Source organism: Penaeus vannamei, chromosome 15 (genome assembly GCF_042767895.1).
Source record: "Penaeus vannamei isolate JL-2024 chromosome 15, ASM4276789v1, whole genome shotgun sequence".
Classification (NCBI taxonomy): domain Eukaryota; kingdom Metazoa; phylum Arthropoda; class Malacostraca; order Decapoda; family Penaeidae; genus Penaeus; species Penaeus vannamei.
The window spans coordinates 37,830,231-37,857,730 of record NC_091563.1 but is presented as its reverse complement, the minus strand read 5'-3'; the positions used below and the strand labels follow the sequence as shown (position 1 = coordinate 37,857,730).

The 27,500-nt window shown below is 45.5% G+C and overlaps 1 protein-coding gene across 1 annotated transcript in view; it reads left to right on the top strand.

Annotated features, from left to right (window-relative positions):
- The window catches only part of LOC113821319 (integrin alpha-PS2), a 131,555-nt gene that overhangs the window by 13,482 nt on the left and 90,573 nt on the right, over positions 1–27,500 (top strand). The window contains exons 2-3 of the mRNA XM_070130730.1: positions 14,942–15,063; positions 15,491–15,579. Coding sequence (XP_069986831.1) covers positions 14,942–15,063; positions 15,491–15,579 — 211 coding nt within the window. The remainder of the gene's footprint in view (positions 1–14,941; positions 15,064–15,490; positions 15,580–27,500) is intronic.

Below are 27,500 nucleotides of genomic sequence, written 5' to 3'. Positions count from 1 at the left end.
AACTACAACGTACTATATTAGAATGTAATAGAGAGTTAGTATGATAGCTCTACACGGATCATTTGCTTGGCAGTGTATATTAATATGGGATGAGTGCGATGATGGAGTAACTATGACGGGAAAGAGGTAGAGAGGACGAGTGACAGCCTGCGATTCCTGGGCCACGCATCCCTCAGGCGCACACGCTTTCGGCAACACGTCCTAGGCAGCAGGGGCGGGAGGTGGGGGAAGGGGGAGAGGGGGGAGGGGGATTAGTGTGTGGGGGCCTCCTTCTCGCGCTCTCGCAAATCCTCGGGCAAGTAAGTGCCTTAACCCTTCCCGCTCGGCCCTCTCCCCCCCCCTCCTTCCTTCGCCTCCGAGCCCCCACTTCAACCCGCTCGCCTCACACTTCTCCTCCCCGCCTTCACTCGCCCCGACGCCCCCCCCCCCCCTCCGTTCGCGCCCAACCCGACCCCTCGCTGCCTGGGTCCTCCTCGCGGCCAGACTTGCTCGGCAGCGTGACGTCAGCGACCGTAACCATGATCGTAACAAGACGCCAGGTGGGGCAAGTCTCTCCCTCTCCCTTCCCCCCCCTCACCCACTCCCCAAACTGAGGGAGGGAGGGAAGGGAGGGAGGGAGGGAGGAAGCAAGCAACGGAGGTTCATTCTTTTATTTTTCTTGCATTTCCTTCTATCGTTATTTTGCGCGATGCTTTTCTTATTCCCTTTTATCCGCAAAAAGTCGTTGAGGTCCTTATTACATGAGTGTGTGAGGTAGACCAAACAGTGACAGGGAATATATACTGTACTTTTGCATTCAAAAAGCGAGATTGAAGTCGAATATCTCAACATAACTTGCTCTAACCATTCCTTCCCTCGCACACGTAAAGCACGGAATACAGTGACGTAGTTATGAAGGAAGTTAAGAATAACACACTCTTTTTCTCTTGAGATTCCAAGGCCATCTTACTCAGCTCGCAACCACCTGCATTTTTCTTCGAAATGTGAATCGCCAATACTTGAACGGCTGCGGAAGTGGCGGCATAGCATAAGTTTCTTTCATTTTCTCCTGTTCTTTTTTTCTTTTCTCTTTTTTTCTTTTTTGAGGGGAGGGTTCACAGTGCGGAAACCCTGAAACGTGACGCTGCCGCAGAACCTGATAGTTGGCGGTGCTGGAAGCCGCATGAAAGGCACGTGAACCTGACACCAATACATCAATTGTTTATCGAGATTTATATGGGTTGCGTTCAAGAGGTTCTATTACAAGCGTGGCCAAACCCCTGTCCGAATTCGAAGGGTGACTCCGACTTTGACTTCAGTCTGCACGGCGTATCCTCAATATGAACGAGAGGACGTGTTCGTTTTTATTCTTACTTATTATGCCGCTTTGTTTCAGAGCGAAATCTATATACGAATTGCTCTCGAGATTTTGAAAGTTTCGAGAGACAGCATGACAATGTAGAGGAGTGCATGACATCGGATGACAATATGCGAATGGGAAGAGTACAGAGGAGGGACTCGGTGACAGTTGTAACATATCTGCCTCTGCCCGCATCTCACGCGCTGTACTTGTGGTCCCCGCCGCGCCGCCGCTTCTGCCGCGCTGCTTGGAACCTCTTTGTAAATGTGTATCAAGTGGCACCATCATTATGCTGTAAAATCACGGGGTATCTGATATTTTCCTCTTCTCTCTTTCTCTCTCTGTCTCTCTGTTCGCCTTCTTTTCATCCTCGCATGTCCCTTTTCTCATTCTTGATTCCCTTTCCTGGCCGCTACCAGCATGGCCGGAGTCGAGGGCAGGTGCGAGGTGCTCTAATGGACTATTATCTTGCTAATGGCGGCCCGATACCTTGATAATGAGGCGGCGTCGAAAGTCCCGCTCGTGGAAGGCGGCTCGCTGTCGCCCTCGAACACTTTGCATAATTATCACCCTCGCCTGACCCTTGTACATCTAATTCCTCGCATTAATCAAGATATGAGGACTTCGGGTGGGCCTCCGGCGAGCGAATAAGGAAGTGGGGTTGGTATCGCCTCATCAGACAGATCGCGCAGACGCTTCGAGGGGAGGCTGGGGACCTGGGGGGTTGGGCCTCTTGGGTTCGGGGCTGCAACAGTCTTGCTCTCTGGGGCTGGGAGGTTGTGTAAACTGGGGTTGCGTTTCAGGTTTTTTTTTGCAATAGGAAGACAGAAATTGATTCCAAAGTCATACGTGTTTATAGTTTTTTTTTTTTTTTTTTTTTGCCATGGATGTAGGGTTTGTTTTAAGTCAGCCATGATAGCAGCTCTCCGGTATGCCAACTCGCCTTTTCCGGGAAGGCTGAGTTTGGAGATCGCATTGAAATGTCTCCGCCCTGAGTGACTCACGCCGTGACGCATCTTTCCGGAACCTTGGCGCGGCCGTAACGCCATCTTCCGCTCACCTGAAGGCATTCCAGGTACACGGAGTCACTGGCAACTTTCCATTTCCGCGCCTTGTCTCCTGGAACAGGTGCGACGTCACAGCCAGCCGCACCTGACGTCACGACCTCGCCCCTCGCCTCTCAGCCACTCATCTTTGCCTTTGCCGATGACGTCATATGCCCTGAGCCAATAGCGTTCCGCGAGAAAGCGCGACTTATAAGAACGTAATTCAGCGCCTTAAAATTCAATTAAATGTTTCTGCTGTTGGTTTTTATGCTCAGATATTATGTTAACGAACATCTTCATTCGTACACAAGTCGAGGAGAAACTTAAAACAGGTACAAGCGCGCAGAGATCTGTTGACAGTTGCTCAACACTCAGTAGGAGAAGCGGCGAGTGTTTGCTTACCTGACAAGAAATAGAATGACTGTGTCGGTGTGTTCTACGAGCGCCTGGATGAGAAATTGGAGGAAGAGTGAAAAAGGTGGACGTGGGCTGTAGTGCAAGACCGTCGCTGTTTTGTGGAAGGCAATTATACTTTTTTTGCAACCGTGTACTTCCCTGCCGACTCGTTGCAAGACGTAAATATCCCCAGGCTGTTACATTTGCAACTGCGCGAAATGATGATGAAGTAGAGCCAGCTGGTGACTGGGCTTATTTTTTTCCGTACATCTTCCAAACTTTTACTGCTTTGCATCTGGTCACCATTACCACGTCTCATGAAGTCGCTTCTCGCATTTTAATTACATGTATATTATATCTCACCGTGTCTTCCTTTTCACTTCTTGTTTATGCCACGACTGACCTTTTCATGCCTTTGAAAGCGAAGGATTTAATGGTTTCTGATTCCCTGCCGGCCGACAAGAGTCAACCAGCCGCCATTGACACCGTAGGACCGATGCTTTAGACGACCAGGAATATGCTAATTACACCCATAAATCCCTGTCGTAGGATCAAAAGTAAAGCGAGAGTCTACAAGCTTGTACAAGTCAGAAGCCCCATCTTGTACGTCGCCACGCGTGTCTGTCGGCCGATCGGCAGCACAATTAAAAGAGCGTATTTATTGGCCCCAAACGACCGGCGGCCCTGATCTCGGGGGGAGATACAGGTGTCCAGGCGAGGTGATTTGCATGTAGGGTGTGAGGGGCTGGTCCGAAAGCGCCATCTTGCCACTTCTTTGCAACCCTTTGGTGTGTCTGTAATAAAACGTCTATTCACCTCCCTGCTATATAATAAAAATTACAGGGCCACTCTGCCGTGGAAATTGGTTATTGTTCGTGGCAGGTAACCCTTGACCCCTTGACCATATTTTCAAGCGAGGTTTGTATATATATGACCCGTGTTGTCCTACACTTGCCATGTTCCGCTTCATTGCCATGCAACACGAGTCCCGGCCGTCCTTTCCCGTCAGTCAATTCGTAACCTTAGTGATAACAGGTTTACAAGTAGAGAGAAGAATTAAGATGTGTACTTCGTTAGTAAACGACTATCACCCGACGCCATCAAGCAGGAGTTCGGAGGAGGAGCTCTAGAGTACCGGCTAAGAAGCGTATGCAAAATTAATTGACTTGTAAATTAACCCGCTCGGAAAACACGGCCGTCAACCCATGTTTTCATTTTCGGGTCCCTTGAATTTTTTAAACTGCGATGCCTATCTTCAGACGTCGGCATTTCCAGTAGAAGTTATATATATTTCCCCCCCTCTCTCAAAAACGAGAGAATGTTTATTGTTTTAGACGAGTTGGAGGTACATATTGCTGTCAAAGGGAGACTGAAAACGGGGAGTTACGGTGTTTGTTTACGTTTGTGTTGTCAGGTGAGGAGGCGCCGTGTTTACTGCACACGTCACGTCCCTCGAAATCTCTCCGCGCTGCGTTCTTGGATCTTCCTGTATGGTCCGTTTGGGTATGTGTGAGTGTGTGTGTGTGAGTGTGAGTGTGTGTGTGTGTGAGTGTGTGTGTGTGTGTGTGTGAGAGGGAGAGGGAGGGAGAGAGGGAGGGAGGGAGGGAGGAGGGAGGGAGGGAGGGAGGGAGGGAGAGAGAGAGAGAGAGAGAGAGAGAGAGAGAGAGAGAGAGAGAGAGAGAGAGAGAGAGAGAGAGAGAGAGAGAGAGAGAGAGAGAGAGAGAGAGCGAGCCTGTGTGTGTGTGTGTGTGTGTGAGAGAGAGAGAGAGAGAGAGAGAGAGAGCCTGTGTGTGTGTGTGTGTGAGAGAGAGAGAGAGAGAGAGAGAGAGAGAGAGAGAGAGAGAGAGAGAGAGAGAGAGAGAGAGAGAGAGAGAGAGAGAGAGAGCCTGTGTGTGTGTGTGTGTGTGAAAATGATTATGTATTATTGTCGTTGGAGGCAACTTTGTAGATTGACTGCATACGCTGCGGGCAAAGAAGAAATAATACAATTATGAAAGAAAGGAAGAGACAGACAGCCATACATACTCAGAGACAGACAGAGAGACAGCCAAAGAAAGGGAGAATAATTCCACGAACACAAGGGTATCACAACGGCCTTGATGACGATGAATTACCGCGCACTGTATTAGGCTCGGCATTAATTCCCTTTGTGTGCGTGTGTCGGCGAGTGATGCGACGAGCGGAAGGGGCGGCCGCTGCCTCAAAGGGGACGGGTCAGGGGCGTGGTCAGTCTGCCTGCAGTTATTTGATCAACATTGTCCGCCCTCATTTGGGGCTCTTTTGAGGCTATGATTTACGTTTGCATTCTGTTACGGCTTTTTTTAATTTATTTGTGTGCGGGGGGGACTGGGAGAGTGTGTGGACTTGTAGTGTATTTGTATGTGGGGGGGGGGGGGTTGTGTGTGTGTGTGTGTGTGTGTGTGTGTGTGTGTGTGTGTGTGTGTGTGTGTGTGTGTGTGTGTGTGTGTGTGTGTGTATGTGCACGTATCCATATATGTATATTGTGTGTGTGTGTGCGTGTGTGTGTGTGTATGAGAGAGAGCATCCATGAATGCATGCATGTATATATATGAATAAATGTGTATATTTGTAATTTTACGTGCGTAGACGCAACTTTACTACACAAAATAACCCACGAATATCCACCGACGCCGTGACCATCGTCCGTAAAACAAAACAAAAAAACAAAACAAAACAAAAAGCGAGCATCTTCAGGCCTCGGGGGCGTCCGTTCGCATCAGCGCAGGAGGGCGAGGGTACCCATGTCCTCAACTTCCGGTGTGCTAGACAGGGTAAAAAAGTTCCCACGTCTAATTGCTCAAAGGATGCCACAGTGCTCAAGAGTGCAGTTGTATTTGCGAGGTTTCAGACTTGGCGGGTTAGGTTGGGTCATCCCTTTAACAATGGTCTTTGTTCTTGGTAAACGCAATTTTTTTTTCTCTTGCGAATGCCTTGCTGATTGGATTCAACGGTTGTATTTTTTTACCGTAGAATTTGATGTATTACTTTCAAAAATGAATGATTTAATTGAATTTGAGCCAAATGGGTCATCAAGGAAATGGGATTCTTGATATCAATAATTGTAGTTCCTGAAGATTTTCTCGTTACCAGCCTACTATTATCTTTAACGCGATAGGCCTACGTATCGACATGTAATTCCATTCTAATTTTATACACGCTGCTTCATCTTTATTCATCCACGCAGCAAGATCAGAAGGTAATCCGCCGTATCACCAGTAGCTTTTCCGTTTCGTCATAATTTATGTAGGCCTATGCGTGTCGGCTGCTGGGTGCCCGCCCTGACCCGGAACGCCGTGTCGTTAAAATTCTTTGTAGAGGTTTTATGCCTTATTTATCTCGTAGTTTTATTAACCACTTTTAATTTGGGTTATCATGTATTTACGTTCTGGAGAGTGAGAGAGAGAGAAAGAGAGAGAGAGAGAGAGAGAGAGAGAGAGAGAGAGAGAGAGAGAGAGAGAGAGAGAAAGATAACCAGGAACAGACAAAAGAGAGAGAGAGGAAAGCATCCGTGCTTGGCTCAGTCACGCAAATTACTCCCTCTCCCGGGCATCCCCGCTGGCTGACTCTCGCCCCCGATGCTCCCAGAAGCCGATCTCCGCGACCCCCCCCCCCCCTACTCCGTTTCCTCTGATGGTTCCTCGGCGCTTATTTTTAGAGAAATTGCATGTCGAATCCTGGGCTCATGTCTGTCACGCCGAGTAATTGGTTCTGAAGAAACATTCCTGTTGTATGACGGTTATTATAGGTGGGTGTTTATTCTTTGGTTGTAGGCCTATCACCTTCTGGGTTCTGTGGGAGATAATTGTATATATTTTCTCTGATCTGAGGTTGGGGGTCGTGAAGGCTATATCTTACAGCCGTTATGAGGTCTGGCCATCCGCTCGTTTATAGCATATCCGATAGTATACTCAGTTAACTTACAGGAGGAACACCAGTTAAACAGAAGACACAGTTTCGTACAGGATTGAGTTCCAGCTGACCCTCACCAGACCAAGGTGGTGTGGTAACCGTGTAAGGGATCTGGCCCGGTCAAGAGGTTCTCCAGACATACCGGGACCACATCAGGTGATCATTAAGTTTTCCCGAAAGGAGGCCGATCTGTCGCCGCAGTTCGTAGAATGCCACTTTCTAGCACTTGCGTTGAAGGCAGTCGATGTATACCAAGAGGTGCAGGAGGCAGTCCTAGTTTCGCTAATAAGACACGTAGCTTGTAATCCGACTAAGAGCTAAACTTTTTTTAGCCAGCGATAAATCGGGGTTGCTTTACCGCAGTTTACTGTTGTTGGCCATTTGTTATATATATGTGTGTATTAATATATACACGTATAGCAAATGGCTATACACATAACGAAAGTTTTCTTCCGAAGCAGCTTCAAATGAAAATGTATTTTTAAAAATTATATCTGATAAGTAACTTGCAGTTTGTTTCTTGGGAAGAGCGGTATTTTCAATATATATAAAGGCAGTGCCTATTCTGAATTCCCATATAAAAGAATTGCTATTTAGTTTTCATAGATATGAATGATTTATCTGCATTTTTTTAATAAAACATTCAGTAATATGCATTAAAGTTACTGCAAATATTATTTGCTACCTTCTGTATTACTTTTATCCAAATCGATCTTTCCTTTTTAATATTCATTGGTTTCTGACAGACGTACGGCTACCAATGAAAGATGAGCCGCTCTTGGTGACTTCTTTCTATATTTTTGAATTATCGATTTGTATTGCAGTTCGTGCCATTTAAAGAGAAGACACTTTTAGATTTATACCACAAGGCTGATGCAGTGTCCTGGGAGAATCCGCAGTGTAGGGCGAGGGTTGTTTCTAAACATACCGGTTTGTCTGCCGAGTACCTGCAGGTTCGACTGCGTTCGCCATCAAGGACAGTCGTGTCTGTGTCGATCACTGCATTCATGATGCTCGAGGAAATGTGAAAAGTGGCAGTTTTCATTCCTATCATGCAACCATAAGACATTGTCGCCAAATTTGGACGAACCAACTGTAAGCAACTGATTAGACAACCTTCAGCAGTGTTTATATCAGTCGTGAGCGACTGAGCAGATCTGGGTAGAAGCACCACTAGCCTTGACACCGTCCCTGTGACAGTCGCGGGTGGGTGGGGATGGATCGCCAGACGACCAGCCAACCCCAACACATGGGGATCGTCGAACAAGCAAGGTTCTCTGCTTCTATAGGGAGGATGTCTTGTGTGGGATTCACTTCGTACAGACGTATTCATTGGTTGCTTTATAGCAATGCCAGTTGGGTTTACAGTTTTGATCGGTTTCGTGTGGTTAAGGTGCCTTGTTAGTGTCTGAATGGCACTATTGAAGCGATGCAATAAAATCTCAAACGCTGCTGCTTCTCAGAGCGAGTATCACACGATTGTTATCATGGACACCCTGCTACATTCTCCGCACAAAAAGGTCTCGCACGAAGAGTTATTAGGTTTCACTGTTGCAGAACTCAAAGCAAGGTTATAAGTTATAGTCAGAGACAACGAGCGGCGCTCTATTGGATCTTTACCGTGGATCACTGTTGACCCCATGATGCCAGCGATGACAAGATAGGAGTGACCACCACCTGCAGGGGAAGGTAAAGATGTGGTGGTCGTGCGAGCGCCACCATAACCCTAGGAGTTGACCAGTGGGAGGGGTGGGCGGGAGGGTACATCTCCAGGATGCCCGGGCTGCCGCCGCCGCAGCTGTTGCGAATTCCTCCGTTTTTACTCCAGGATATGCGATGTAGTCGAAAATATCCCAGGCTTCCCTTAGTGGCTGCTAAGCATCTCTTCTGCCGCGCATTTCACGTAGTTCGTGCGGATGTATATTCCGTTTCGCCCATTTCCCTTGCGGCGGTGACAGGTGAGAGGGGGAGGGGGGAGGTGCCGCACTCTGTGGACACGGGGCGCCGTGGGTGATGAATACCTAAGCATGGAAGGTGTGTTGGTAGTGCTAGGGTGTCCCGGGCCCGGCGTGGGCCTGCCTCTGGTCCGGGTTGGAAACACAACACAGCGCCGGGACGAAGATGGCGCTTTCGTGATAAATTACAGCGGCGTCGGCGGGAGGGACACGGCTTTGTTTGTTTACTCGTCGGGGTCGCCTGTGACTTGTTCTAGCGCAAGAACCTGTTTCATGTCGTGGTGTGTTTCTCTTATGATGTAATTGCTGTTGTCACTGTTGATGCTTTATTAATCTAAACTCACGGTATGTCTTAGTCGTCGTAATTGTAACTCGTAAAAATATTTTTTTGCCTGCTTATAATTTGTTGTTTTTAATGTCTACGCTTTAATATTACTTACATAGTGTTGTGACATTTTCTTGGAATACCACTATTATCACACCTATTATCATCTCTATTTGTCGGCATTTTAAGATATCACTGTTATAGTTTTCGAATTCCTGACCTTGTATAGGCTTACATATGCTAATGGCACCATAACACTCACTATCTCACCACGCATCTCCTCTGTAGAGATGATTTTACACGTTCCACCGACCGGTCTTTATTAAAACGGCCTTTCTTCTCTCCGCTATGAGATCTCTCGTGCAAGGAGATATAGGCCTATGTTAAATATAGGCCTATGTTTGAAAAAAAAAATAATAGAAAAAGAGAAATAGTTATGTTCCAGCCGCGTTGTGTGTAGCAGTCGTGACCACATTATGCAAGCGGACGTCGCCATTCGTTCAGCAGACTTCATTAGCTTAATGATATAACCTCTCTCAAGCAGAACGTACAAGTGTTGTGATTATAACCCGAGTGGGAAAGGGCGGAGGTTAGGAAAAAGCCTATTGAACCGGGCGCGATAGACAAGAGAGATAACCAGTGGGATAAGGGTTAGATAATGAGGTTCAGATGAAGATTCCAATAAAAGTGGAAATGGCGAAGAGAGAAGAGGGAGGGAAACGAAGGAACGAAATAAGGTTAAGGAGAAAATATCGTTTGTGAAGAGAGAAGAGAAGGAACCTAACCTGAGTACGACATTCTCCCTTCGGGTGGTCGGGGAAATTTGCATACGAATATTGGCTTAATTCACGCATTCTCTGTTGTCCACTTTGTAGGAAATTTGAGCTCTTAGGCCTATTTACAATGAGAGAGAGAGAGAGAGAGAGAGAGAGAGAGAGAGAGAGAGAGAGAGAGAGAGAGAGAGTGGAAATGAGTATGTATGTAAGAATGTGTATGTGTACGCATTAATGTGCTTGCAACCAGAATTTATAAAGCCATGCTTACAACACCAATAAATATTAGACTCCGATAAGATATACGACCTAAAGAGCAAACAAGATACGCAGTCCTAATTTAACGGAAATTCCTTTTCAAACATTCCTCCTCCATCTCGTCTACTACCTCCGGGCGCGCTCAAAATTACTTTAATTTTCCCTTCAGTTTAAAATTTTCCATATTTCACCCTCGTACCTGTGATGACAACGCCAGGCCTTTCCCCTAAATGACTAATCGGTGGTGTGTAACTGCTCGTGATCTCCTTGTAAATGGTTGTTAGGTCTGGGCGCGTTCGCATAGGTAATGGGAGTCCCTCGTTCGCGTAACTGTTGTCGCTTTTCCCGAACGCTTCCGCTTTGTTTACTTGTCTCTTGGGTTCTACAAGGAAGGTTGATATCTGATGTAGACTTTCATGGATTTGGATTTGGATTTGTGTGTGTGCGTGTGCGTATGCGTGTGTTTGATCACGGTTCGCCGACGTTTACCCTTCGAATATCGCTAATCTTTTCCTCAATTGGAATTTTTTTCTACATATAAATATCCATCGTGGTTCCTTCCATGAATTATGGCAAGCGCTTTGACGTCTTCAGCTCATCCGGGAACCAAGCTTTCTAATCCAAGCCGGAGGAAACCCGCAGCCGCCACGGAGCCTCGGGTCTGCCTCGGTGGCCGTCGTTATTATCCCGGCGTGAATTTGAATTTATAGCTGCGTTATATAATGATAGAGCGGGGCGGCTGGGGGGGGAGAGGAGGAGGTTGGAAGGGAGGGGAGGGGAGGGGCGAGACGGGGAGATAGGAGAGTGGGAGAGGAGGGTGGAGGCGGGGGGAGGGGAGGGGAGACGGGAAGATAGGAGAGTGGAGAGAGGAGGGTGGAGGGGGAGGGACGAGACGGGGAGATAGGAGAGTGGGAGGGAGGGGAGGGAGGTGCGAGACGTGGAGATAAGAGAGTGGGAGGGGGAGGGGAGAGAAGAAAGTGGAGGGAAGGGAGGGGTGGGGAAAGAGAGGAAGGGGAGAGAGGAGGAGGGGGGGAAAGGAGGGAGGGGTGGTTGGTCCAGGAGGGGGAGTGACTTCTCCGTCATTTCATTTTGGAATTTTTGGACCTAGTGATTGGTGGGCTGTTGGACGGCAGGTCGAATATAGGTCGTAATATAACTTTATATACGTCAGGGTTGACTAGAAAATTATTATTTTGATAAAGCGAGGTTATTCATGGAAGGCAAAGTGATATTAGATCATTATAAATTAAAGTTCTTTTTGTGTGCGTGCATATATGATATACACTATTATTATGTTTTTTTTTCCTTGTTTTACATAAGTGATTTTACAGTCTCGATAGAATACAATATATCATATACAATATCATTACATATATATTTTTCTTTTTTATATGAGTGATTCTATACAATATTATTACTTATATTTTTCTTTTTTTTACATAAGTGATTCTACAGTCTCGATATAATACAATATATCATATACAATACCATTATAGGTATATTTTCTTTTTTATATAAGTGATTCTACAGTATCGATAGAATACAATATTGTTACTGATATATATATATATATATATATATATATATATATATATATATATATATATATATATATATATATATATATATATATATATAATATATATATATATATATTTTTTTTTTTTTTTTTTTTTTATTTATACAAGTGATTCTTCAGCCTCGATAGAAAACTAAAGAAACTAAGATTTTAATTGGAATTAGCACTTCGGGGGCAGATAGAGTCATACTGATTTTACGTCTCTGTTGGCGAGTAATTTAAGCAGCGCGAACAGGGCCCGCATCCCCTTAACCCCCACGGATGCCAACATGTTTATGAGGCTTAATAAAAACTACGTATGTTGCTCGCCGACTGACTAAACTGCTCGGGAGATGCGTGCGTTGGGTGCTGCAGTGTTGCCCGTGCTTGTGATTTGCTTGGAAATGGCTTTAACTCGTACGGGGTCTGGGCTTATTTGGGGGAGGAGGTGCTGCTCTGTCTGCTCCGTGCTGAGGAAAAGATGTTTTTTGAGGACTTCCTTCTGTGGATTTTCATTTCTGAGCTATGGATGTTTAGGCAACGACGCTTGTATACACACGTATGTATGTACACTCTCTTACACACACACACGCACACACACGAACAGACACACACTCACACACACACACACACACACACACACACACACACACACACACACACACACACTACACATACACATACACATACACATACACATACACACACACACACACTCACACTCACAGCCATACACACAAACAAACAAACAAACAAACAAATGAACAGAGAAGAAAAAGAAGAAACCCTCTAATAACGGATTTAAAACTTCTTAATATTCACAACCACGCCCCCATCCTCATCCCCCCCCCACCCATTGTCTCCGCAAATGAAGATCCACAATTCCCCCCACCCCCCCACCGCCACCCCCTCCACCAATTAATCACGTGTCGTAAATTAGAAAGCATCTCGGCTATGTAAAGAAAAGGGGGGGGGTGAAGGGGGTGGGGGTGGAGGCGACCTTCTCACCCCGACAGTGACATGCAGAAGTTGAGCAGTGACCACACAGCGCCCGTGGGAGTGCCCGCTGGTGACGCCTGGCTCTCGTGGGCGGCGGGAGGGCGGGCGGGGACTAGGGGCGAAGTGGGGGGTGGTGGAGTGGTGGGGGAGGGTAGGGAAGGGAGGGTGGGGGCGGTAGGTCATTCGTCTGGGTCTGTGGCTTTTATTCCAGGATGTGATGTGGCGTGCCTGGTGTGCTTCGGTGTTTTTTTCTTCGTTTTTATTGTTTTATCTTTGTTTTTCTTTTCTCTTCTTTCTCTTCTCTCTCTTCTCTCTCTCTCTCTTCCTTTCTCTTTCTCTGTCTCTCTCTCTCTCTCTAGAAAGAGAAGGAGAAAGAGAAATAGAGAGGAAAGAAAAAAGCAAGAAACAGAAACAGACAGACACATGACCCTCGTCCGCACACCTTCATCAAGCAGCCGCCCTTCAGGAGCTAATTAAACGTCTTAGAGCAGCTTGTCGAGTCTGCATACTTGGATCATTGGCTGAGATCCCGAAGACATAGAGCCTCTCTCTTGTACGAAGCAGCCTCTCCCTGAATGTTGCAAGGTTGGATGTGTGAGATCCCGAAAAAATAGGGTTCTTCTCTTGTACGGAGCAGCCTCTCCGTGAATGTTGCAGATTAGGTGTTGCACGTGTGAGATCCCGAAGACAGGGCTCTTCTCTTGTACGAAGCAGCGTCTCCCTGAATGTTGCACGTTGGATGTTGCACGTGTGAGATCCCGAAAAAATAGGGCTCCTCTCTTGTACGGAGCAGCCTCTCCCTGAATGTTGCACGTGTGAGATCCCGAAAACATAGGGCTCCTCTCTTGTACGGAGCAGCCTCTCCCCGAATGTTGCACGTGTGAGATCCCGAAAACATAGGGCTCCTCTCTTGTACGAAGCAGCCTCTCCCCGAATGTTGCACGTGTGAGATCCCGAAAAAAATAGGGCTCCTCTCTTGTACGGAGCAGCCTCTCCCTGAATGTTGCACGTGTGAGATCCCGAAAACATAGGGCTCCTCTCTTATACGGAGCAGCCTCTCCCTGAATATTGCATATTAGGTGTTGCACGTGGTCTCATTGCACGGTGCAACACGGCGCATCAAGGGGTATTTCTGTTGGTCGCTTATCTGAGTTATGTTGGCGACTGTCCTCATAGCCGCTACTTCACGGGGCTCGAGGGAGAGCAGCCGAGGATGAGGTGGTGCTTGTGTCGGCCAGAAGTCCATACCTCAAGTTCTTTTTTTTATTTTTTTCTAAGTAAAGAAATTTATTATATAAGATGCTAAATGGTGTTTAAGTACAATCGTGTTATTCTATTTCCATGTGTGGGATGAGAATTTACATTTTAACTTACATGTGGGTTTTACTTTTATAGTTTTTTTTTTAATATATACTAGCCCATATAAGATCTATATATATTTTTCATATGTATTAGCCCATACATTCCTTTTATTTTTGATATCTCTTAGCCTCTCTATATATATTTTTTTATTTATTCCATCTCCAAATATCTATCTTCCATTTTTCAAATATACCCTCCTTACCTGTAGACGTGAAGCCTCCCTCATATTTTTTCAGCTTGAAGTACCGGGGGGGGGGGGGTAGGAGTATGAGTGGATGGGGGAGGAGGGGGGAGGAGGGGGTGGGGGTGCTTGATACGTTGGGCCCACAATGTAAACAAAGTCCAAGTGGCCACGTGACTCCTGACCTTTGTACCCGCGGCCGTTTCTTTCGGTTCCATACGGCAACAGGCGAATCCGTGAACGTTTTTTACTCTTTCTCTTTCTATTCTTTTTTTTTTGTTTTGTTTGTTTTTCTTTTCTTTTTGTTCTTTTTCTTTTTCTTTCTTTTTTCTCTTTCTCTTTCCATTTCTCTTTCATTTTTTATAGTTTTTTATTTTTATTTCTCTCTCTCTCTCTTTATCTCTCTCTCTCTCTCTCTCTCTCTCTCTCTCTCTCTCTCTCTCTCTCTCTCTCTCTCTCTCTCTCTCTCTCTCTCTCTCTCTCTCTCTTGCTCTCGCTCTTCCATTTCTTTTTCGATCTCTTTGTGTGTTTGTTTGTTTATATTTATATCTGTTTTTTTTTTTTAACAAGTACACTGTAAAAGGTAAATGTTTAGGGAAAGACATCCATTATAAATACCTTTTTATCCACACATTTTATTCTTTTGCAAACCACCAAGTATGAAATATTTTCTTAAAATTTGATTTTCCCTTCCTTAAGGCTCAACACCAGCCCCGAATTAACCCTCAACACCAGCCCCGAATTAACCCTCAACACCAGAACCCTAATTAACCCTCAACACCAGCCCCGAATTAACCCTCGACACCTGTCCCATTCCAGGGTGTTGGTCGGCGCCCCTGAGGCCAGCACCTTCCAGCCCGACGTCGAGCGAGGGGGCGCCGTCTACAAGTGCCGACCCGACATACCCGACGACTGCGAACCGATTCCCTTCGACACGACTGGTGAGTCTCTGCGGAGTGTTGTGAGGGAGGTCGGGTGTTTTTTTTTTGGGGGGGGGGGAATGGATAGGTGGATGGATGGATGGATGTAGATGGATGGGGAGGGGGAGAGAGGGATGGGGAGTGGAAGGTGGGGGAGGGGAGGGAGGGAGTGGGAGTGGGAGGGAGGGAGGAGTGGGAGTGGGGAGTGGGAGGAGGGAGTGGGAGAGAGGCGAGGGAGGGAGAGAGAGAGAGAGAGAGAGAGAGAGAGAGAGAGAGAGAGCAAGAGAAAGAGAGATAGAGCAAGAGAAAGAGAGATAGAGCAAGAGAAAAAGAAAGAGAAAGAGATAGAGATAGAGAGAACGTCACAACATCATATATAAATGAATATACAACACCAACCTCTTCATTGCTGAGGAATTATCACATCACCTCCTCTCCCCTACCACAGGCAACCACTGGGAATCTGGGAGACAAGTGGACAACAAGAGCATGCAGTGGTTTGGAGCGTCGGTGACAAGTCGCAGCGGAGTCATTGTGGTGAGTGTTCCCTTTTTTTTTCGTCCTGAGAAGTTTCACTCGTGCCATGTGGGTTTGTGTGTGTGTTTTTTTTTTTTTTTTTTTTTTTTTTTTTTTAAGGGGGAAGGGGTCGTCGACGTTGCTTTTAAAGTCGTGTGACGTCTTTATATTAAGGCGTTTCAAGGTGATTTTAGGGATTTAGTGGCAGCTTCGTAGACATAAATGGGGGGGGGGGGGGAAGGATCGTTGATTTTAAGTAATGATGACGTCTTTATATTAAGGTGTTTTAAGGTCATTTTAGGGATGTTTTAGCACCAGCTTCGTAGACATTGATTTAAAGTTATGTGATGTCTTTATATTAAGGTGTATTAAGGTAATTTTTAGAGATGATTTAGCACCAACTTCGTAGACAAATAAACAGCTGTTGTGATTTATAAATTTGGAGTCGGGGGAGGGGGGGCGTTGTGGTTGTCGGGTGTGCGCTCTGGCTGGCGTGGGCGCGTCTCGCTGTCGGGAAAGAAGTGCTCTAAGGTTACATTTACGTAACTTGTCTTCGCGTCGTCGCCTTTATAGCCACGTGGAGACTTTGGTTTGAGATTTGTTGCTTCATCGATTGTTTTCGTGTTTCTCTGAGATTTAGAAAGATTCAGATAAGGACTTGGGTTTGGATTGTATGTATTCAAAGGCTAATAGTGTTTCCTTAAGATAGATTGTTAAAAATAGATAGGGTGTTACAATAATAGGGTGTTGATATAATATAATAGTATATATAATATAATATAATAGTATGATATAAAAAAATAGATAGGGTGTTAAAAAGGGAAGCAATATTGTCATCGGGTTTAGATAAAAACTCAAGGGAGAGATTCGAGGAAGGATTTAGATAAAAACTCGAGGAAAAGAGGTTGATGGGAAGGAATAGCATCATCGGGTTAAGAAAAAAAAGCTCAAGGAAGGAATAGCATCATCGGATTTAGATTAAAAAAAAAAAAAGCTCAAGAAAGGAATAGCATCATCTTTAGATTTAAAAAAAAAAAAAAAATCAAGGAAAAGCAGTTGATTAATTTCGCAAAAAAAACAAGCCTCGTCCGCTCGTCCCCATGCCCACCCCACCCCACCCCACCCCACCCCACCCCACCCCACCCCACCCCACCCCACCCCACCCCACCCCACCCCACCCCACCCGCCAGGCCAGTGTTCCCCCGACGCCCTGCAGAAGAACCGCGCGTTACAAGCCCCGCCCCTTTTACGGAGGAAAATGTCGAGTACTTGGACACGATGCATAATTGGAGGAGGCCCGAGGGGTGTGTGCGGTATTATGCCCCGGGTCGGAGGAGCTCGGGGGGGGGGAGGAAGTCGGCGGGTGTAGTTATCAGCCTCTCGTGTTGGTCGTATTCGTTGGGGACGAATGAGAGAAGAGAGGGAGAGGGAAAGGGAGAAAGAGAGAGAGAGAAAAAGAGAGAGAGAAGAGGAGAAAAGAGAAAGAGAACGGAGAGAGAGAGAGAGAGAGAGAGAGAGAGAGAGAGAGAGAGAGAGAGAGAGAGAGAGAGAGAGAGAGAGAGAGAGAGAGAGAGAGAATAGTGACAGAGAGAGAGAGAGAAAGAGAAGAGAGGAGAGACAGAAAGGTCTGGTTCGGTATCTGGCATCGCAGGAACAGACACAGCAGATACACCCCCGACGAAGGTGGATGCGGACTGAAGGGGTTGTTTTGTCTCCATCGAAGCCCCTGGTCGACGTGGAGTGTTCTCTCCTTTGGCACCTCGATTTCCGTTCGCTAGATGGCTCTGATGCTCATGATCGCCTTCGATTTCCGTTCGCTAGATGGCTCTGATGCTCATGCTCGTCTTAGGATGGAACTGAAAGGCTTTTTGCGGTAAAGGTTTTGTTTAGGTTTGGGATAAAGACTCATATAAAAAAGGTATATGTGGATTTGTTTCTCGGTTTGGGAAAATAATGGTGTGGGTAGTAAAATAGATAAATAAATAGATTGGTCGATAGATAGGGATTAATAGATAGATACGATGATAATTATAATAGTAATGCCAAAGATGATGATGATGGAGATACAAAAAGTATACAAATAACATCACCATCAATCAATAAACTCTATGACAGTCACAATAAACCTTCGAAACGGCAAACTCACCAGCGAGGTTGATTATAAACAAGTTCTATCGACACAGACCCCCAATAAACGCTTAAAAGGGGCCCCTCAAAAGTACCGACGGAGGCTTTAGGGCTACAAGGTGTCCACGTCAGGCTCCCAGCGCCCCTAAGGAGGTTTCTATGGGCGCTTTAAGAACTCTCTGCCGGCGCTGAAGGTCACGCGAGTTCTTGATGGTTGTGCAGTGGGAGTTAATGGGGTCGATAAGAGAGGGAGAGGGAGAGGAGGGGAGATAGAAAAAGAGAGAGGGGGAGAGGAGGGAAAAGAGGGATGGAGGGAAGGGAAGAGAGAAAAAGAGAGAGAGGGAGAGGAGGGAAGAGAGGAAAAGAGAGGAAGTGAAGAGAGGGATGGAGGGAGAGAGGGAGAGCGGGAGAGAGAGAGGGAGAGCGGGAAGAAAGGGATGGAGGGAAGAGAGGGATGGAGTGAGAGAGAGGGATGGAGGGAAAGAGAGGGATTGAGGGAGAGAGAGAGAGGGGGGGGGGAGAGGGAGAGAGGAAGAGAGAGAGAACTGATTCGGTGTTATTGAGGATCTAGAACGATGTAGGGAATGTTTTTGGGTCTGTGTTTCTATCCTCTATAATAAGGATTTTTCTTCTCTGGCCTCTTTATTCTGATTCTTCTTCGTTATTTTTCGCTCCTTCCCTCCCTTTCTCTCTCTCTCTCTCTCTCTCTCTCTCTCTCTCTCTCTCTCTCTCTCTCTCTCTCTCTCTCTCTCTCTCTCTCTCTCTCTCTCTCTCTCTCTCCTCCCTCCTCCCTCCCTCCCTCCCTCCCTCCCTCCTCCCTCCCTCCCTCCCTTCTTTCTCTCTATCTCTCTCACCTTCCTCGCCTTCGAGCCACTCAAGCATCAGCACTTGTCTCGCCCTCCTGCACCTCCACCTGCATCTCCTTAGCTCTTGCTACATCTCTCTCGCTCTCTCGCTATCTACCTATCTATCTATATGTGTGTGTGTGATGTATGTGTATGCTATATGTGTGTGCGTGCGTGTGTGTGTGTGTGTGTGTGTGTGTGTGTGTGTGTGTGTGTGTGTGTGTGTGTGTGTGTGTGTGTGTCTGTGTGTGTGTGTGTGTGTGTGTGTGTGTGTGAGAGAGAGAGAGAGAGAGAGAGAGAGAGAGAGAGAGAGAGTGTGTGAGTGAGATGCACGTGTATGTATACGCATCAATATGCTTGCATGTATGTGTGTGTGTGAGTATATATATATATCATTTTAAATATATGTATAAATATTACTATATATATATATATATATATATATATATATATATATATATATATATATATATTATATATATAAAGTATACACTGTATATACGAACTGTATAGGCACATATGGCTCCGCTCCCACATGCGTGCCACGTGCCCTAGCAATGCCAGCTCGGTGACCATTAACTCGTGGTTATGAACTGGCATATGCCCCCCCCCCTACCCCTTAACTCCCCCATGATCCCTCATCTCGACCTTAATCTCCTCCCTTTGTGTAAATATTTGCTTGGCCGCGTAATCCTTAATATTATCATGGGTTTCATATTTTGCTTCTGGTACGTCTACCCCCATTTTTCTTTTCTTTTTTCTTCTTCTTTTTTTGTCAAAGTATTCTTCCTCTTTTTCTCTTTTTTCTATTATTATTATTTTCATTTAAATGTTTTTTTATTCATTAGCAGTGTTATTTTAATTTTTATCCACATCTTTAATTTTCATTTTTTGCACTAAAAAAAATATCATCTGGAGTACTAATCTTTCAGGGGTATCTATTTTATTTTCTTCTCGCTCTTATAAGGAAGCATGCGTTTATCCTCCATCTGCCAAATGACCATGAAGAGCGACCAGCATGTGTTTAGCATGTGTCCCGCCTCATGAAAAACTAAAAAAAAAGGTTAAAAAAGGATAAAAAACAAAACAAAAAATAAAAAAAAAGACAAAAACAGAAAACGGAGACTCCCGACCCACTTCGTCAGGAACTTCCTCAGTGAAGTGTTGGTCGAGGGTGAGCTTTTTCCCTTCGAGGTCCAGCACTAGAATCTTATATAAATAATACTGCATTGGATAACGATGGACATAATTAACTCACTCTGACAGTCAGAGCTAAATTACTTGTTTACTTAAAAGACATCGGGAAAAATATTTAAAATGGCTCCCGGTCTACGCCAAAAAAAAAAAAAATAAATAAAAATAAAAATAAATAAATAAAAATGTAGACTAATGCTTTCGCGAGATTCGTTGGCACTGTAATCACGAGAGAGAGAAGAGCGCTGTTGGCAGAAGAATGAAATTGATTACAAGCACACAGATCGAGTCACGACTGTTGGCGGAGTATATTAAAGTTAATGGAAGTCGTGAGTTGGTGCGGAGTCGGTCTGGCTGGACAGCGGGAGTCGGATAAGCCAGTTCAGATCCGAGATGCCGACGGGGAGGGGGGGGGGGGAGGGGGCGCGTCTCGTGCTCCGGGGTGAGATAAGTGTAATCTCTTTGACTGTATCGCTTTTCTTTCGGTTTCTCTGGTTGTCTGTATGTTTGTTTGACATATATTGTCTCTGTCTCTTTTTCTTTCTGTCTCTCGTTTTCTTTTTCGTTTTCTCTCTCTCTCTCTCTCTCTCTCTTTCGTTTTGTCTCTCTCTCTCTCTCTCTCTCTCGCTCTCTCTCTCTCTCTCTCTCTCTCTCTCTCTCTCTCTCTCTCTCTCTCTCTCTCTCTCTCTCTCTCTCCCTCCCTACCTCCCTCCTTCCCTCCCTCTTTCTCCCTCCCTCCCTCCCATCATTCTCCCTCCCTCCCCTCCCTCTCCCTCTCCCTCCCTCCCTCCCTCTCTCTCCGCGAGCGTTTAACATTGATAGTGTCGGTTATCAGTGAACCTAAAGCGAGTATATATCTGTGGCGTTTAATAGAAGAGTCAATATGTGGTACATTTTTTCCAATTTGAGATTCGGAGCTGAGGTCATGTCGAAGATAAATTTTCCTTTTAGTGATGTAAGTCCTTATCGCTGTGAAAAGAAACATGACGTTGTTTTCCAATATAGTTCCTCTTTTGAAGCTGTTCTGATGCCTGTTCTCCCACTCCTTCCCTTTACCTGGTTGAGCTGTTCTGTCCTCTGTTCTCCACCCCTTTACGTGGCTTCCATACCTGTTTAGTTATATATTGGTAGATTTGGTCTCTCTCTCTCTCTCTCTCTCTCTCTCTCTCTCTCTCTCTCTCTCTCTCTCTCTCTCTCTCTCTCTCTCTCTCCCTCTTTCTCTCTCCCTTCCCTCCCTCCTTTCCTCCTCCCTCCCTCCCTCTTTCTCCCTCCCTCCCTCCCATCATTCTCCCTCCCTCCTTTCCCTCTCCCTCTCCCTCCCTCCCTCCCTCTCTCTCCGCGAGCGTTTAACATTGATAGTGTCGGTTATCAGTGAACCTAAAGCGAGTATATATCTGTGGCGTTTAATAGAAGAGTCAATATGTGGTACATTTTTTCCAATTTGAGATTCGGAGCTGAGGTCATGTCGAAGATAAATTTTCCTTTTAGTGATGTAAGTCCTTATCGCTGTGAAAAGAAACATGACGTTGTTTTCCAATATAGTTCCTCTTTTGAAGCTGTTCTGATGCCTGTTCTCCCACTCCTTCCCTTTACCTGGTTGAGTTGTTCTGTCCTCTGTTCTCCACCCCTTTTACCTGCCTTCCTTACCTGTCCATTTATATTGGTAGATTTGGTGTTTATGTTTGATAATCTGTAAACATATCTTTCTTTTTTCAATAAATGCCTTTGTATTCCTCTGTTTTCCATTATAGTTCCTTTTTTGTTGTTGTTCTGTTCTTTGTTCTCCATCCCTTTACCTGCCTTCCTTACCTGTCCATTTATGTTGGTAGATTTGGTGTTTATGTTTGATAATCTGTAAACATATCTTTCTTTTTTCAATAAATGCCTTTGTATTCCTCTGTTTTCCATTATAGTTCCTTTTTTGAAGTTGTTCTGTTCTCTGTTCTCCATCCCTTTACCTTTACCTGGCTTCTTTACCTGTCCATTTATATTGGTAGATTTGGTGTTTCTGTTCGATAATCTGTAAATACATCTTTCTTTTTCAATAAATGCCGTTGTATTCGTATGTTTTCCTTTACCTTTACCTGGCTCCCTTACCTGTCCATTTATATTGGTAGATTTGGTGTTTATGTTCGATAATCTGTAAATACATCTTTCTTTTTTTCAATAAATACCTTGTCAGCTGTAAAGACATCCGTAAATCTCCACAAGACGAGACGCAAGATGGACGTGGTCAAGCATCCGAGTAAATCCCCCCCCCCCCAACGAGGATCTGAACAAGGTAGAAAAAATCCCCCAATTAATCCCTCCGCCAGGGTGCGTTTAATTCGTTAATGGCCCTTTAATCCCCCTTTCTTGGAGGGGGGGGGGAAATCCTGCCAAACCACCTCCTTGTACTGAAGGTTCATTTTAGCGTGTCGGATTACCTAGACATGGAGGTATGACAAATGGCGGTTTAGTTAGAAGTAGAGTGATGGGGGGGGGGGCATTGGCGAGCGAGGGGAGGGGGAGGGGGGTATTGGCGAGCGAGGGGAAGGGGGAGGGGGTATTGGCGAGCGAGGGGAGGGGAGGGGGCATTGGCGAGCGAGGGGAGGAGGGGGCATTGGCGAGCGAGGGGGAGGGGGAGGGGGCATTGGCGAGCGAGGGGAGGGGAGGGGCATTGGCGAGCGAGGTGGAGGGGGAGGGGGACTGGCGACCTGGGGAGGGGGGAACGGGGCATTGGAGCGAGGGGGAGGGGGGGGGCATTGGCGAGCGAGGGGGGGGGCATTGGCGAGCGAGGGGGGAGGGAGGGTCATTGGCGAGCGGGGGAGGGGAGGGGGAGGGGCATTGGCGAGCGAGGGGGAGGGGGAGGGGGCATTGGCGAGCGAGGGAGGGGAGGGGGCTGGCGAGCGAGGGGAGGGGGCATTGGCGAGCGAGGTGGAGGGGGAGGGGCATTGGCGAGTGAGGGGGAGGGGGAGGGGGTATTGGCGAGTGAGGGGAGGGAGGGTATTGGCGAGTGAGGGGGAGGAGGGGGCATTTGAGTGAGGGGGGAGGGAGGGGGCATTGGCGAGTGATGGGGGGGGCATTGGCGATCGAGGGGAGGGGAGGGGGCATTGGCGAGTGAGGGGGAGGAGAGGGGGCATTGGCGAGCGAGGGGAAGGGGAGGGGGCATTGGCGAGCGAGGGGGAAGGGGAGGGGGAGGGGAGGGTCTTGCTGGCTTCTTGATGAGGTAATGGGCGTGATACGGTCGGGAACGGCGGCGTGCGTGCGTCTGCTGAATTTTTCCCTTTTTTTTCTTTCTTGTTTTGTTTTTCTTTCTATTTGCTTGTTTTCTTTATTTTTTTCTATATTCTTGTTTTTTCTTTTTTCTTTATATTTCCTTTTTTCTTTTTTTCTTCTTTTTATTTTTTTCTTATTTTTCCCCTCTTGTCTTTTTTTTCGATTTTTTTCTTTCTTTTCTTATTTTTGTCTTATTTTCTTCTTATTCTTTTTCTTATTATTATTCTTATTCTTCTTTGTGACATTTATCTACGGGCATTATAAACAAACCGGGACTGATCGCTGTGGAAGAGTTAGATTTTATTCACTTATTTTAGATCAGTCTTATCCATCGAATATCTATCGAATATCTATCGAATATCTATCGAATATCAGCATTTATAAAGTTATTTTAGAAACGTCGAAGAGAGAACGAGCAAGCAGGCAAACAAAGCCCTGTCTTAGCCCAGCCGACCTTGCTGTATAAAGTGGGACGCTTTTTTAGAAGAGTGTGTTTAGTGTCATGCTGTGTGTGTGTGTGTGTGTGTGTGTGTGTGTGTGTGTGTGTGTGTGTGTGTGTGTGTGTGTGTGTGTTTGTGTGTGTGTGGGTGTGTGTGTGTGGGTGTGGATTGGGTGTGTGTGTGTGGATGAGTGGGTGGGTGGGTGGATGTGTGTGTGTGTGCGTGCGTGTGCGTGTGTGTGCGTGTAAGTGTGTGTGGGTGGGTGGATGTGTGTGTGTGTGTGGGTGTGGGTGGGTGTGTGTGTCTGTGTGCGTGTGTGGGTGGCTGGATGTGTGTTTGTGTGTGTGTGTGGGTGGGTGGGTGGATGTGTATGTGTGTGAGTGAGTGTGTAAATGTGTGTGTATGTGTGTGAGTGTGTGGGTGGTGTGTGGGTGTTTGTGTGTGTGTTTGTGTGTGTGTGTGTGTTTGTGTGTGTGTGTTTTATTTCAGTGGAAGGCCTCATATTTCTCTTCTCGACCTGAGATTTACAAGTTTAATGAGAGAATTCAAATGGAAACCAAAATATTCCACGTCACCGATGATTAAGAATGAGAAGAAGAAAAAGGAGGAGGAGGAGGAAAAGGAGAAGAAGGAGAAGATGAAGGAGGAGGAAAAGGAGAAGAAGGAGAAGATGAAGGAGGAGGAGAATAATAATAATAAGAAGAAGAAGAAGGAGGAGAATAATATTAAGAAGACGACGAAGAAGGAGAAGAAAAAGAAGAAAGAAAAGAAGAAGGAGAAGAAGAAACGGGATTGGTGAACTGGAAAAAAAATGAATATTTAAACGCTGTAATCAGTAAACGAAGGATGAATGGGCGCATGTGAGGTGGCAGAGCGAGGGACAGTGACATGGCCAGCGCCGTAAGTGGCCAGATGCGATAAGGAAACGAGGGGCTGTGTTTTGGGGTTGTGGTTGTGGACGTGGTTGTCTGGGGGGGCGGGGCGGGGTGGGAGGGGGGAGGTATACGCTGGCGCCACACTCGCTTGGCTAACGGCTCGGGGAGTACTATGTGCTGATTTTTTTTCTTTCTTTCTTTCTTTTTATTTCTTAATTTCTTTTTTTTTCTTTTTCCCCTTTTTTTCTTATTCTTTCTTTTTTCTTTCTTATTCTTTCTTTTCTTTTTTTCCTTTCTTATTCTTTCTTTTCTTATTATTTCTTTCTGTTGTCTTTTTTCTTTCTTTTTTTCTTTTTTGTTACGCTCTGATACCTTTTTATATAGATGTTGTTGTGATGACAGTTGTGATAGTATGCTTGACGTATGGTGTGGGTGAGCTTACTGAGGGGTATTATGAATAAACATGAAGCTGGGATGCATTTTGGTCTGTGCTCATGTATCTTTGTCTGTGTGTGTGTGTCCTTTCTTTCTTTCTTTCTTTCATTGTCTTTCTATTTCTCGCATTCTCATTCTGTTTCTGTTTCTCCACCCCCCTCTCTCTCTCTATCTCTCTCTCTCTCTCTCTCTCTCTCTCTCTCTCTCTCTCTCTCTCTCTCTCTCTCTCTCTCTCTCTCTCTCTCTCTCTCTCTCTCTCTCTCTCTCTCTACACACTCTCATTCACTCCCTCATTCACTCTCTCTCTCACTTACTCACTTACTTACTCACTCTTCCTCTCCCTCTCCCTCTCCCTCTCCCTTCTTCCTTTTTTTTCTCTCTTTCTCCCATCTCCCCCACTTTTTCTCACAGAAAAGAAAAAAAAAACTCACATTTCAGTCTCTGTCCAGGAAAAAAACACAGGAAGAGCTTCATCTTGCGCGTCTGGTTCTCGTCTCGTGAGTGCAAGACTCGGGGTTCGGGGTTCGGTGTCGGGCGGGTAGCACCTTCCGGTTAGCTCCGCGTGTGATTTCGTCGGATCGGGAGGGTATTTTGGCGTGGATGGGGGAATTTAGGTGGAAGAGGATGGAGGGAGTGAAGAGGAAATCTCATTTCTGTTTTTTTATTTTTATTATTTTTTTTTTTTTTTTTTTTTTTTTTTTTTTGGCGAGGTAAGGTCGGATCGTGAGAATATTTTGGCGTGGATGGGGAAGTTAGGTGGAAGAGGATGGAAGGGAGTGAAGAGGAAAATTCATTTCTGTTGATATGTATTTTTTTTTTTTTTTTTTTTTTTGGCGAGGTAAGGTCGGAACGTGCGAATATTTTGGCCTGGATGGGGGAACTCAGGTGGAAGAGGATGGAAGGGAGTGAAGAGGAAAACTCATTTCTGTTGATATACATATTTGTTTTTATTATTATTATTATATATATATATATATATATTTTTTTTTTTTTTTGGGGGGGGGGCGAGGTAAGGTCGGATCGTGAGAATATCTTGGCGTGGATGGGGAACTTAGGTGGAAGAGGATGGAAGGGATTGAAGAGGAAAACTCATTTCTGTTGATATATGTTCTGCGGTATACGGGTGGGTCTGTGATATTCTTTTGCGGTTACAGGATAGTCGCAAATAGTTTGTATGTTACTTTTTTGCGGTTGAAGAGAAGTTGTAACTAATTCCTGTTACTATTTTGCGGTTAAAAATTAGTTGGAACTAATTTCTGTTACATTTTTGCGGTTAAAGAGTAGTCATAACTTTTTTTTTTTTTTTTTTTTTTTTTTTTTTTGAGGTTAAAGAGTTTTTTTTTATCCTTTTCTTTTCTCCCCGACCCTTGCATGCTCTTCAGTCCGAAATCGTGTTTATCCGAAGAAATAATTTTAAACCCGTGAGAAAAATGTCCATGGTGGTGGTGGGCGAGATAGGCCTGGGGGTGTTGGGCCTACCAGGAGTCTAATCTCCCAAACCTGCTTTGTATATCTGTCAGGAAAGAGGCTTTAAGGGTGGAAGGGTGAAGCGAAAGTGCTCCCAGAGGGTGTGGTGACTACTCGCTGTAACCGAGCTGCAGTGGCGGCCGGATGTTTAGGGGCTAGGCCTATCTTTGGGGTTTGAGATTTTTTTCCCCCCGAAATTGGGGTTAGGGGGGGGGTGCAGTGGCGATTTTATTTATTTATTTATTTTTTTTTTTATTATTTTTTTTTAGTAGGTCTTACTATAAGTGGACTTATCTATAGGGTAAGGATGTTATTTTCCCCGAAATTTTGGGGAAAGTGCAGTGGCGAGCAGATTTTTAAAATTATTATTATTATTGTCATTTCTGTTGATGTATATTTTATTATTATTATTATTATTATTATTATTATTATTATTATTACTATTATTTTTTTTTTTTCTTTTTTTTTTATTTTTTTTTTGGTAGGCCTATCTATAGGTGGATAAGAATTTCCGACAAACCTTCTACGGACGGAAACCTGTTGCGGAGAAGGGTGGACAGGTGGAAGGAAGGAACGCGTAGATGGAGGAGGAAGGAGAAAGGGAGAAAGGGAGAGGTATTATGGGGGAGAAAGGACAGTTATATCTCTGTGGTGGAGACGAAGAGTATGTTGTGGTTGGAGTGATACGATACGTGGTGTCTCTCTGCGGCCGCGTTGGTGACACTCGGCCTGGTTTTAGGGCGGGTTATAAGGTATTGGTGAAGGTGTTGGTGGGTTGGCGGTGTTTTTTTTTTTTATTTGTCGTTGTTCCTTTTGTTTTATTTGATTTTTTCCTGTTTCTGATTTTTTGGTTTCTATGTTTCCCTCTTTCCCGATATCCGATTTTCTGATTCCTCTGTTTCCGATTTTTCATTTTCTGTTTTTTTTTTTTCTTTTCCGCTTTCTGATTTTTTGTTTTCAGTATTTTCTCTTTCCCGTTCTCTGATTTTCTGTTTTCCCTCTTTCCCTTTTTCTCATTTTCTTTTTTCTCGCTGTCCCTCTCTGATTTTCCTCTTTCTGATTTTCCCTTTTCCTTCTTTCCTCCCTCTTCCTTTCCTCTTTCCCTCTCCCCCTCACTCCTTCTTTTCCCTCTTTCCAACTCTTGCTTTCCTCTCCCTCCCCTCTCTTTCTGATTTTCCCTCTTTCCCCCTTTTCCTTTCCCCTTTCCATATCCCCACTTTCCTCTTTTCCCTCTTTCCTCTTTCCTCTCCCTTTCCTCTTTCCCTCTCCCTCTCTTTCCCTCTCCCCTCTCTCCTCTCCCC